A 13,276-nucleotide genomic window follows, 5' to 3' on the forward strand; every position below is an offset into this window, starting at 1 on the left:
ACGATCGGGCAGGGGAGTACACTACTGAGGTCAGCGTCACAATATGTGGTACTACTTCAGTTGATAATTAAACCCTTTGAGAGATCTGACTCTTTTCTTCTATCTGATATGCATATATAGTAAACACAACAAACATGTGATACTGTGCTTTTTTTATCCACACATACTCACAATCAAGAACAAACACTTTTATTTTTCTCATTTTTCTCAGTTCTATTTTCTTGCTTGACTTTCATGTACTGCAGTGGAGACGGATAAAAATCTGTAGTGGCAGTAAACCCCTCGCAGTTATTTACTTTTTTTAGGTTAACGCTGAATCCTTTGCAGCACTTCCCAAAGATTCAGTAAGGTTTTAGATTAATTATGTAAGCTTTCGAAAGGCTAATGAAAATCAACTTATAAAGATTTAAATCTTCAGGGTGAGCACTTTGCCACCTTAACAGTTTTATGGTGTTATGTAACATATGAGTTGTATGGATACAGACTGTCGTTCAGCATGATGATTGTTAATTATTCCTAAGACAAGAGCCGAATTCAGGGTATGTAATTGGTATTTTTTTTGTCTATTTGTCTGCAAGATTATTAAAAAAAAAAAAACATGACTTTCATGGTAGAGAAGTGGAGCATGAGCAAAGGATAACGCATTTAATTCTTTTAATTTTTTCTTCTTTTTGTGTTAGAGTTTCTGAGGTTTCGATCTGTGACTTCTTCTAAAAGCTTTCTATTTTTGCCATGCCATTAAAGAAATGTATTTTGGTGCTTGTGTTGCAAGAAGAAAATCAGAACTTTCATTTTCATTTAATCACTTGCACCCCACAACCCGCTTTTGTTCATCCTGCTCACACACCTACAATGGGGGAAATAATTATTTGATCCCCTGCTGAATTTGTAAGTTTGCTCACTTACAAAGAAATACACAGTCTGTAATTTTTTTATGGTATTTTCATTTTAATAGAGAGAGTCAGTATATCAACCAAAAATCCAGAAAAAAAACACATTGCATAAAAGTTATAAACTGATTTGCATGTCATTGAGTGAAATAAGCATTTGACCTCCAAGTAAAATGTGGCTTAGTACTTGGTGGAGAAGTCCTTGGTGGCAAGTACAGCAGTAAGATGTTCCTAAAACATGCCTTCTTGAGCAGTGGGGACCTCGCAGGAGCTGCAAGATTTCAAGTCATTACGGTATAGTGTTACCAGTGTTGTTCTTGGTGACTGTGGTCTCAACTGCCTTAAGATAATTAACAAGCTCTTCCCGTGTAGTTTTGGGCTGATCCGCCCCCTTTCCCATGGTGATCCTCACCCCATGAGGCAAGATCATGCATGAAGCTCCAGACCGAGGGTGATTGATGGTCACTTTATATTTCTTCCATTTCTGAATAATTGCACCAACAGTTGTTACCTTCTCACCCAGCTTCTTGTTGATGGTCTTGTAGCCCATTCTAGTCTTGTGTAGGCCTACAGACTTGTCGCTGACATCCTTTGACAGCTCTTTGGTCTTGCCCATAGTGGTGGAGAGGTTGAAGTAGAAGAAGTCTGGATTTTTGGTTGATATTCTGTTTCTTTTCATTAAAACAAAACTACCATAAAAATTAGAGACTCATTCATTTCTTTAAAAGTGAGCAAACTTACAGCAGGGGATCAAATAATTATTTCCCCACTAGGGAGCTGAGCAATAGAGATAAGATAAATTGAAAAAAGTAAATGTAGCTGCTCAGAATACATGTTGCACGAACCTTGATAACCTGTTCATCTGTTGACTTGCACTCCACCGACTCTGTAACATCAGAGACTGCACCATCTGTCCCTACAGTGACAACCTTTACTGGAACAGCGACAGTACGCCCAGTGAGCACAGCTGTGTTGAGAATTTCAGTGTCCTGTAATGGGAAATAGAAAGAATTAGACATATTAGTATTACTGTAATTCCTGCTTTAACCCTAATTAAGAATCCAATAGCTGCATGGCTACCAGATAAAGCATCTGATGGACAGAAAACCAATAATAAAGCAGGAATGAAACACTCATTGCTTGGCTACCAAGGAACAATCTCTGGGGTAAAATTATATGCCAACATGAAAGTGCGACAAACATGTAGGTTCTTGAAAGGCCACTTGAGGCTGACTCCAAAAGTGACTCAGTCCCCAAAGATTCCCATATTAAAATGGCAAACTTTACAGAAAAAAATAAACATGTTTTACACCCTGCTACCAAATAGTTTTCATCTGTTCAATCAATTTCCCTCCTGACAATAATTGTATTGGGGTTGAATTTTTTGTTTCATAACTTGTCTGTTTAAATTGTATTAAGAGTTTAATTGAATTTCCTTTAGCGTTTTAGGGGTGTGGCTGCTTTGAGGGAGATGTCTTCTAGTCTTCAGCTCAGCTAAATGGTGGCACTGTATTGATAGTGTTTGGTGCGGCATTATTTAGAGTATCTGACAAACAACAATGCTCGCTGTGTGTTAATTATGATGAAAGCTGCTCCAAAAAAAAAAAAAAAATCTGTGCTTCAGTTTTGGTGGTTTTTTTTTTTCATTTTCGAGTGTTGTACTACAAAGCAAGAACAATGGGTTAGCGAGCTCTGTTGAACTTAAAGTCAGAGTTTTCAGGGGCATGAAGGCGGCTCTCTTTTTACCTGGCTAGATCACCATGGTAATTTATGCTCAGCACATAAATTGGTTCTGAGCAGGTTATGTTCAGAGATTTGATGTAAAATGGGCTAGAAGCATTCTTTTATTTACAGTGTGATTTTCTGCTGAAGGAATGCATTTTTTAGATGAAACCTGTTAAGCCATACTTTACGCCACCAAATGAAACCCAGCGCTAAAGCAGCAGCAGCAGCAGAATGTTTAAATGTTTTTATATTGCTTATAATGCAGCTCATATTAGAAAATTGATCAGTTGTAGGATATTTATTGCCAGTAACTTTCAATCATTAAAATTAATTTTGCTTTGATAAACTAAAGTGACTTCCACATCTCCTTTATTAGGCTATGGGAGACTGCGAGATCTGAACACAATGAGTAATAATTAATCTTTAAATGTATCAAAGCTCTAATGCACAGCTCTCGTGTCAGAAATAAACAGCAGCACCAAGAGAGCACTGAGTGATAAAATAAATATAACTCAATAAAATCTTTTCCAACTCAGTGTGTTTGTGATGATCATGAATTCACAAGATAAACGATCATCTGCAGCATTGCTTTTTTGTCTTATTTGCAGCACCGGTTTTGCATTTCACTCTTTACTATATATTTTTTTAATAATCTTTATAGAGCTCTATCACTCATTACTCTTATAATGTCCTCAATTGATTTTTTTGTGCAGAAGAAGAGTCAAATGATGCATCAAATGCCTCCTTTTATGTGAGTGCGCGCAGAGCCTGAAGCGGAAAGCCTGGTTTAACAGAGGAAGTTGATAACCACCGTTGTGACAGCTGTTATCGCTGACTGGGGTTTTACATTTTGTCAGGCCAGCCAACACTAAGAAAGACTGGATATGTTGAACTTTCTTTGTAGTATACGCTTCAAGAGACACAGAGACTTGAAGCGTATACTACAAAGAAAGTTCATGGGATGCTTGTATCCATACAGTGTAAGGATACAATATGCTAACTTCTGGCACTCCATCCTCTCATTCAAATGCCATTTCTGCTTCCAGATGACAATGACAATAATGCAATAACGGCAAAGACTTCAACAAATGGCTCAACAGAACAATGCATGACAGTGGTTACATCAACGTATAATAATAGAGTCTAAGATAACATGACCAATTTCATGCTAGTGTTCTGAGCAGGCTTTATGATCTGACAACATTTGGCTATGACTTTCTACCGATATCTTCATCTGCATCATCCTTTTTGCTGTAATTTTGTTGTTGCCGACGTTACAACGACACAGAGTCTTCTATATTTAGAGGAGGGTTTGTTCTCTAACAACATCCTGGCTGCTGTGATTATTTTTGTAAGCTTCATGAAAGAGCAGACAATTTCTAACAGCATCAAAGGTGACGCAAACTCCATTACTCAAATACTGTAGACATATGAAGTGTAATGACCAGAAATAAAACAAAGCAATATGACTCATAAATATGATGATATTTATGAGCAGACCTAGAAAATCATAATAATTATTATTATTACCAGCTTCCAAAGTTATATGATGTTTTACACAAACAAGAAAGAAAATGACTAAAATTAAAAGAATATAAATACATAGCCGGAGTACCAGTGTGTTGCAAAATGACCTAAATGCATCTCTCTCTGCACAGTAGTGCAAATAAAACAAAAACAACCAAAACTCTCAGTGGTGGTAGGGCAACAGATTAGAAATGGCCATTGTGTATAGCAAAGCTTTTGGAAGCTTTTCAAAGTAGCAATGACTGAGCAGAGGGGGAGGGGGTTCATAATATATGGGCAAAAGCCTTTAATACTCAATCAGCCTTTTGTTTTCTAGCTAGACCAAACAATATTAATCAATCTTTGTTAGCATATCTAAAAAAGAAGGGAATAAATATGACATACTTTACGTTTATAGTCCCATTCTTGATGTGTTTTCTCTATACTGTCAACCTACAGTATCAACCTACAGTTCAAATACCATTTATTATCTCTCTCTGGCTCTTTACCTCAGAAAAGGGTTCAAGTAGCCCAACACAAGGAGGAGCAACAGCAGAGCAGTACTATTTAGTACTACAGAGTTCATGCAAAGCACAAGTAAGGTTGTGTGACTTTTCTTTTAAATATGATTTCTCTTTTACATAATTTCATTGATGCCTATTTTATTTCTCTTATTCTCTGTTTTATTATTTATTTATTTATCATCCAATGTAATATGTGAAGCAACCAGTCCTTACATTTAAGAAGCCTGAAAAATGTGAACATGGCATTTTCAGCAATTGGCATACATTAAATTTAAAATTGCTACATTTCCAAATAAGAAAATATATACATTTGTATTGTATACATTTTTTCCCGCCTTGCCAAAGTCTGATGCTTACATCCCCACAATGTAACATTCAGTGACGGGTGTGATGGTTCAATCGAAGACTAGAAGCAGCTAACGTAGCTCTGGGCTACAGAAATGTGGTAAGCGCACTTCTAATTCTCCCCTTGACTTTTTAATTTGAATATCTAGTGTTTAGACCTAACTGATACTGCCCCAAGAGACATCACTTATTAGTTTAATCGATTTTGTGCAGCCCCCTCTGGAACCACACAGAGCTTTACATCACATATACAGTGGTAATTCTCCAGATCAGTAAATAGACTTAGATGTGTAATATTGGCTCTCTTTACTGGCTTACATTGCAGTTGGGTCACAATACGAGAGTTATTTGAGCCTTCCCCAGCTATTCACCACTATTCCACAGAACCAATCTCATTTAAAAGAAAAAATACAAAACAATGACAATAATACTTCATGCCGAATAGCATTCACTCCAGAGTTATCACTAGACTCACTTAAGAGTGACAGCCCTTATAGAAGAGCAGGAAGAAGATAATGAGATCAATTAAGACAATGTCTGGTAATCCTTGAGCTCTCAGTGTCCTGGTTGTATAGAAGATTTGCTATAACAGTAGATCATTCTCATCACGGCTTAGCTTAAATAAAAGACTACTAAGACCCTTGAATGGCAAAGGAAAGATGTTCTCCAGACATCTATCTGTTCATTAAAATGGCTGCGTTTTTGTTTTTATTTGTCATAAAGTGTCTCTCCATCTTTTGCAGAGATTCAGTGTCTTTTAAAATCAACAGTGCCATCCAATCTCAGCGTTTGGCTGAAGGAATTTACCTTAAGCTGCTTTTTAACCTTGGTGAATTGCATGCTGGTGATTTCAAGCTGTTCTTTTTGAATATTACTTGCATGGCTGACAGATCTCTCAAGAAACACGTAAATATGTTTGACCTGTCACAAGGGAAACAAACCAGAAAGCTAAAATAAGCAGAGGACTAATTCCTGCAAGACGGCTATTTATTGCTATCCTTTACAAGCACAAATGTTAAGCCTCATACAGTTCTAGTTTCACAAAGACAAACAAACTTGCGAGTCTGTCCTAGTTGAGTTTCAGATCATGGCTGAGGATGGGATATACACTGCATAATCCATTTCCTAACATGGGTTTGAAAATAAGACACGTTTCTCATAGATTAAAATGATATTTAAGCATATTTAAATCTCCTGCATTCCAATAAAACCAAAACTCAACAAGTGAAAGGCATCCATATCAACTCTCCTTATTCCTCAGCGACCAATGAATATATTTGCTGCTAACTGTATAGTGCTGATGATAATAAGCACCTATAAAAAGTGTGATCAGTTCTTCTACATGTAATGGGAAGGGTCCTTTTTCACTTAATGAGCCATTACGAGTGGAACAGCTTGCTGAAAAGAGGTCTTAATGATATTCACCATCGTGTATTGTGGAGACTGTCCATCCCATAAACAAGTGTGTATTGAACAAGATTAAATGTAATCCACAATGATAAAAATAAAGGTAAAATCTAATAAGACACATGGCAACAAAGGCAGCGTCTTCGTCTATAAAACCCACCCACATCTCACCAACCATCGCCTGGCTACCTTACAACCCCCAGATAGGAGGGTCTGGTGTGCATTCCTTATTAATGATTCCTTATTAGGCCTATTTGCAAACACAAGCAGATAAACATTCATGACTTAAAACAACTACAGTATAAACTCACACACACAGGCATACAAGCGCTACATATACTGCATAGCAACTCACACATCAGTATAGATATGCAAACATTTTAACTTAGACACACACTTGCAAGCACAAAGACACCCTTCTTTCTTGCCCAGCTCAAAAAAAAAAAAAAAAGAAATAAAATAAAAAAAAGAGAGAAGAGGTATGTCTCCCCCCTTCTCATGCTGCAGCTTATCTTAACAACCTCTCATTGCAGTGCAGAGAGCAGGGCAAGAAAAGAGAAGAAAAAAGGCGAGAGAGGGGAGAATCGATAAAAGGCTATTATATTTCTGTGCAGCAGGGGGTACAACCGCAGAGTGTGTAGGGCTGATATGGTTGTGGATGAATGATGTTTAAGGTAGCAGACAAACTACAAAACTCCTGCTTAGAAAATAGTTACTGTATGTAAATGTGTAAAAGCTAAAAGGACAAAATCTGGTGGTGCTACACAACTCTGAGCAATACATATTTTTGAAATCTGGAGACTAGGCTAAGCTTTTTTGATTGCAAGAGGGCATTGTTATTCTTTACCATCTTTACCTCACCTCACGAAGTCAATTTAAACAACAGTGCAGTGTTTTCGATTTTAAAAATACAAAACAAATCACATGAAATATGACAAATTACAAATTAAGTCCCAGGAATAGGTTTTCAGAAACTAAGAGGTTCCTACAGAACCTTGTTTCCACTTCAGTTTTCAAGACCCAAAAGGATGAGACAAGTGCACTAAAAAATTAAGAAGTGATGGCTGTTTTTACAAATAATTATTGCATACAACAAGCGTCTCCACTCCTGTCTGCTAATGCAAATGGGCACCCCTAAAGTTCCTGCACTTTTGGATAACCGCCCACCCTCTGCAGCAGAGCTCCCCTTCCGTGGGGCACAGCCTGTGTAAATATGACTAATATTTATACCCCCATCAGTATGCTTCAATTTGCAAACTGCTGCTTCTTTGCTCATTTACACAACACAGCATATTCTTTTCTTTACTTTTCCTTCCACGTTTTCATTATCTTCAGGGATTTTCTAACTTGTTCTGGCTGCATGCAGAATTCACATTTAAACAAACTGTGGGAAACTGAGTGTATCTAAGAAGAAAAATAACAGTAACTACATGAAAGAAAAAAACGATGTACAAAAGCTGCTAATAAAATCAAAAACCATGGTTTTGTATGAAGTCTCCTGCACTGCTACCATAGATCTTAAAAGCACAAGGCTTATGATAATGGACAAAAATTATAACACAATGATACTAATCCATATAGACTTATTCAAAGGGTTTAAACGAGGAGGGGAGGGACACATCTAAGCTATGCTTAGCTTATACTGGGCCCAGAACACTGCTCAATACTGGCTAGCTCTTTATTATTCAGTGACTGAACAGATGGATCTGACCCACAGAAAAACCACAGCTCAACTTTTTTCTAAGCAGCTGAGATTGACAGTAAGCTCACAGGTCTTGTTCTGTGTTGGCCAACAGCACTTGTGAGCAGGATTTATATTGCCACTGCAGCACTCTCATCCATTCAGTTCATATCAATTATCAATAAAAAGTCTATTCCTCTAGCACCTATATAGTCCCCCCCCCCCCCCCCCCCCCCCCCCCCCCCCCTGCCACTCACAAAGTTCAGAACATCTCTGAGTATAGTAGGAGATAAAATGAAAGCAAAGGCAGGGGAATCAATGCCTCTCAGGATTTTATTTCTTTTTTCCCACTTTTTTTTTTTTTTTTTTTCTAGAAATAGTGATACAACAGAAGGCGAGAGCGGTGTTCATACAATGTAATCCTTTTACGGTTATGACTTGGGGAAAAAAGCACAGCAGCCAAGTTGTTCCGCGCTGAAATGCTACAGTCGGAGAAAAAGTGGAGCAAGGTGCTGATAACTGAAGTGATGAGTGATGTGATGGAACGGGTAAAAAAAAGGGGAAATTACTATTTTGCTCCCAAAGTTAGGAAGATGTCAGTCATTTTAAGCGTAGCTGCTGAAACTTTCCAGTTTCGGCAGTGAAGAAAATACTACACCTTACTCACAGCAGAATATGCAGAAATCCTGTGTTTTGCAAGTACACAAGATACATGATGAAAAACTGTGGAAATCAACTGAACCTGAAGTTTTCTGTGGGGATAAAATAAGCTGAATAATCAGCTCTACTGATTTACCTCGATTGGCATAGCAGCTATAATTGCAGTATTAGCAAATAGAGTTGAAGGCAGTTTGGGGCCATTCTGCATTGACCATGAGTAAGAAATACCACTATTGATTATTAAATTGGGACCTACAGTGATTTATACTCTCCTCATTAATTAGATATTGATTTAAAACTTCTTGTCCTGGCAATGTGTTGGGTTTGTTATTGTGTACTGTGAGCTCTAAATACTTTTAGTAAGATTAAATATTAAGCCTCTGTTATTTTTTCCTGCCTTGTACTTCCTAACTTTAACATTAGAAAAGGAAATGCCAAAGTCAGCAGTGATAAATTGGCTGTCCCTGATAAAGCCTGTCCATATGCTGAGGACCTTTCTCCTGTCTCTGGCTGGGGCCATTTGATTAGAATAAACCAGAAAGCTCCACTATACTGGACATGGCCCATGCTGGCCAAATAAAAGACTTGCAACCCAGACTGACACAATGAGGGGAAGGGGAAGGAAGGCAAGCCAGCAAAAAAAACAAAAAACAAACCGCAACAAATGACAGAATGGACAGGCTTAGCTTTAAAGTAAAGCCTGACTGACGTACATATCTTGGGCCCTGAGAGAGGGAAGAGAGACATGTTGGGTGGCAGAAGCGAGATAGTTTGTGTGTGAGTACAGAGGATATGCACATGTCATCCATCCAGGGAGTGTTTCTCATTCTCTGCCACTCTGCTTCATGCTCAGTGTTAACACAGAACAACTGCAGTCAGGCAACTGGTGGTGGATTTCCACAGGCGCAGACCCACCACACGGACACCGGTGAACATCCAGGGAGTGGACATTGAGATAGTGGACTCTTATAAGTACCTGGGTGTTCACCTAAACAATAAACTGGACTGGACTCATAACACTGATGCGCTCTACAGGAAGGGTCAGAGCAGACTCTACCTGCTGAGAAGGCTGAGGTCTTTTGGAGTGCAGGGGACACTCCTGAAGACCTTCTATGACTCTGTGGTGGCATCAGCCATCTTCTATGCAGCAGTATGTTGGAGCAGCAGCTTGTCTACAGCTGAGAGGAAGAGGATAGACAAGCTCATCAGGAAAGCCAGCTCTGTCCTAGGATGTCCTCTCGACTCAGTGCAGGTGGTGGGAGACAGAAGGACTCTGACCAAAATAACATCACTGATGGACAAGGTCTCCCATCCCATGCATGAAACTGTTGCTGAGCTGGAGAGCTCCTTCAGTGACAGACTGCTGCATCCTAAATGCACAAAGGAGCGTTACCGCAGATCCTTCCTCCCAGCAGCTGTAAGACTTTATAACCATCACTGCTCCCAACAAAAACCACAATAGCCTACACAATGTAGGATAATATATAATATACTGTAAATAGTCCGGCCTGTTAAGGTTCAACACACAGGCACATCATGTACATTGTATATAGTGTTATTATTAGTAGTATTAAGGTTAATATTGTTTGTTGATTTTATATATATTCTTTTCTTAATAGTGTGAATTATTATATCTTTATTTATATTTATAATAACTGCGGCTGCTGTTACACCCAAATTTCCCCTCTGTGGGACAATAAAGGCTGTTTCTTCTTCTTCTTCTTCTTCTTCTTCTTCTTAACTAAGGGTTATATAAATCACTCAAAAAAGGCTTGGTTGCAGTTTTTGAGTTCAGCAAATTTAAAATTCAGTTCAATTCAATGTGGTCATTCACAGTTATCTTCACATTTAAATGTGATGTGCCGATAATCTGGAGCTGCATGCTGACATACTGCAATGCTAATTTGCTGTGCCGTGCAAAAGTGTTGAATCACCCTTCATCTTTATCTTTTGCTAGGAAAATGCAGCAATTTATTGAAACATGTGCAGTGATATCTCCCCGTTTCCCTTCCTTAAAGGTACAGTCTGTAACATATCAATGTCAGTAGATTGCAGGTTGCAGTCAATTCAAGTGCGTAATACTAGCTACGGTGGCCAATGTAGGACAAACAACTCTGGCCGCCATTCATCTGTAGTGACTGTAGGTTGTCAGTTTGCTGTTTACCTCAGAGGAGGCTGTAAAACTTTATGAAAGGAGTCTGATACAAGTCGATGAGTCAGTGAAGCTTACTTCTATCCGATGACAGTGATACCAAGATGAGTTGTTGAAGATATCCTGAGCTTTTCTGCTGGCAAGCGCTGCCAGTTTTGCCACTGTTAGTGGAACTTTCTTTGAAGTGGATCTAGCACTGCTGGACTCGGACACTTAGTGAATAAACTCTCATAAGATGTGAGAATGTAATCAAACTGTTTATCAGAGGGAAAGTGCAATTTTTAGGACACTCAAGCCTAACATTAACTTATAACCAACCATTAGCTGGCTAGTTGTTTTCTGTGTGGAGACAGGAGGGTCACACCTCTAACCTGTTGACAATAAGTAATTGAAACAATATTTGGAATAGAGAAAAATGTAAGTTCATCTGAAAATGGTCAGGTACAAGGACATTTTTTTTAAATGAGTGAAAAAGCAGAATATGTACAAGGAAAAACTTTGAAAGACCTTCAGAAATCCTGGAGAACTATTCCTCGAGATCAATTAAAAAAATATAAGAAAACCTGGCTACGTGCAAAGTAGACAAGCAGATGTTTCTGAAAGACAAAAGCTTACACTATTTTCAGCACATTGGAGCATTTTCTGAAGAGTTAGTGGAGACCAAGCTAGACTATGAATATGGGACTCAGATTTACCAGGTGGACACAATCATATCAGTAAAACCATATCAGGAAACAAACAAAAGCAGTAAAATAGACTGACTTTACTAACCACTGAGAATCTTTGAACATGTAACACAATTTAACATTATGACAGATATATTGATTAGAGCTGAAATGTTTTATTGATTAAAGGATGAATACGCTGACAGAAAATCAATAAAAAAATATTTTCAAGTGCCATTTCCAGGCTCTTTGAATAAAATTATATGCCAACATTTTAACAAAAAAAAGTGATGCAGCTTCAGCTCCAGTGTCAGCTGGGCCCTAATGCAGGCATGTGCATAACACAGAAGGAAGGAAAGAAGGGGAAAAAAAGAAGCAGGAAAGACACAGTCTCAAACAACTAAATAAACAACATAAAAATTGTTATTTGAATTGAGTTTGCTAATTTTGATCTCCCTGTCTGCTGTTGCGTCTCCCTCTCATACTTGCTGTAGGAAGATCAGGATCAACAATGACAAACAAACCTGATGCATAAGGCACATTTTTCCTGCAGCAAAAGTGATGAAGAGAATTTATTCATCTAGTCAAAATGCATGGCATAAAGATGGGGCAGAAAATTAGAGACCCATATATACACAAGAGGACTTAATTAAGCTATAAGGGGCATTAAAGCTGCATTATAGCTGGATGCAGATGGCTAATGTTGCCTTGAGGACACTTGGCATGACAGTGAATAGCCTCACTGCTTCCCGATTAGTGCTCTGTCATGCCACTTCCAAATACTGTTCCTGTATGACTGATCTTGCTTGAAAACTGCTAGTGAGTTCTGATGCAGTGATAGCACTTTGTATAACTTATAGATATAAAGGCCCTTTATTTCAGACTTGTTTTTGGCAGCCGATTAGTCAAGTAGCACAGGAACCCATAGTGTTTCTACCTTTTCTTGTATAGTTTTCTTCTTTTGTCTTTTACATTAGAATCATTGGAAGTCTTTGGAACAGTATTTTAAGTTTTAAAGTTAGGCATAGTGACTAGGGACAGTCCCCTTATTCTATTCATGTCTGTGCTTCAAGCACTCAATGTTTTATGGATTTTTGAGTTTTGAAAGCTTTTAGCCATCACAGTTGATTGGAACTGGTACAAAATTGCCATTACAGGAAATGGGGTCATACCCACCAATGCTTTGATCTAAGAAAACCAAACTTAGTACCTGGACTCAGGACCCCATTTTTGCTGCACTGACCATTTGGGGTGGTTGTGGGGGGTGGGGTTTTGTGTGTGTGTGTGTGTGTGTGTGTGTGTGGTGGGGGGTTGAAGCAGAACAGCGTTTTGACTAATACATTGTCAATTTGTCATGACAGCTTAATTGGTTTATCAAAAACAGATTTTTTTCAATCTTCACCATTCTCCTCACAGATAAACTTCAGACCACGCCTCACCAAAGTTATCTAAAAAAATGTCAGGCTTTTGAAACAGTTTGTTCACTACTGCCAACTCAAATCTCTGACCGACTGGACAAGCTTACTGTATATGTCTCAGTTACTGTTTCATGTGCTGACACCAAACTTGGTCTGATAACTGACCAAGTATCAGTTATCTATCTAATATCAACCCCTTCCTTAGGTTGTTGCCTAAGCCCCCTTACAAAAAGACCATTCAATTGGGCATATAATGGTTATTTGGTCTGCAGAAGTAAGGTGTTGTCTGTGAGTATGGGAAGA

The 13,276-nt window shown here is 38.4% G+C and overlaps 1 protein-coding gene across 1 annotated transcript in view; it reads right to left on the reverse strand.

Moving 5' to 3' along the window:
- The window catches only part of LOC115789321 (transmembrane protein 132C), a 156,123-nt gene that overhangs the window by 17,876 nt on the left and 124,971 nt on the right, over positions 1 to 13,276 (reverse strand). The window contains exon 5 of the mRNA XM_030742693.1: positions 1,736 to 1,879. Within this exon, the coding sequence (XP_030598553.1) occupies positions 1,736 to 1,879 (144 nt within the window). The remainder of the gene's footprint in view (positions 1 to 1,735; positions 1,880 to 13,276) is intronic.

The sequence above is a fragment of the Archocentrus centrarchus genome, chromosome 12, assembly GCF_007364275.1.
Source record: "Archocentrus centrarchus isolate MPI-CPG fArcCen1 chromosome 12, fArcCen1, whole genome shotgun sequence".
Taxonomy (NCBI): domain Eukaryota; kingdom Metazoa; phylum Chordata; class Actinopteri; order Cichliformes; family Cichlidae; genus Archocentrus; species Archocentrus centrarchus.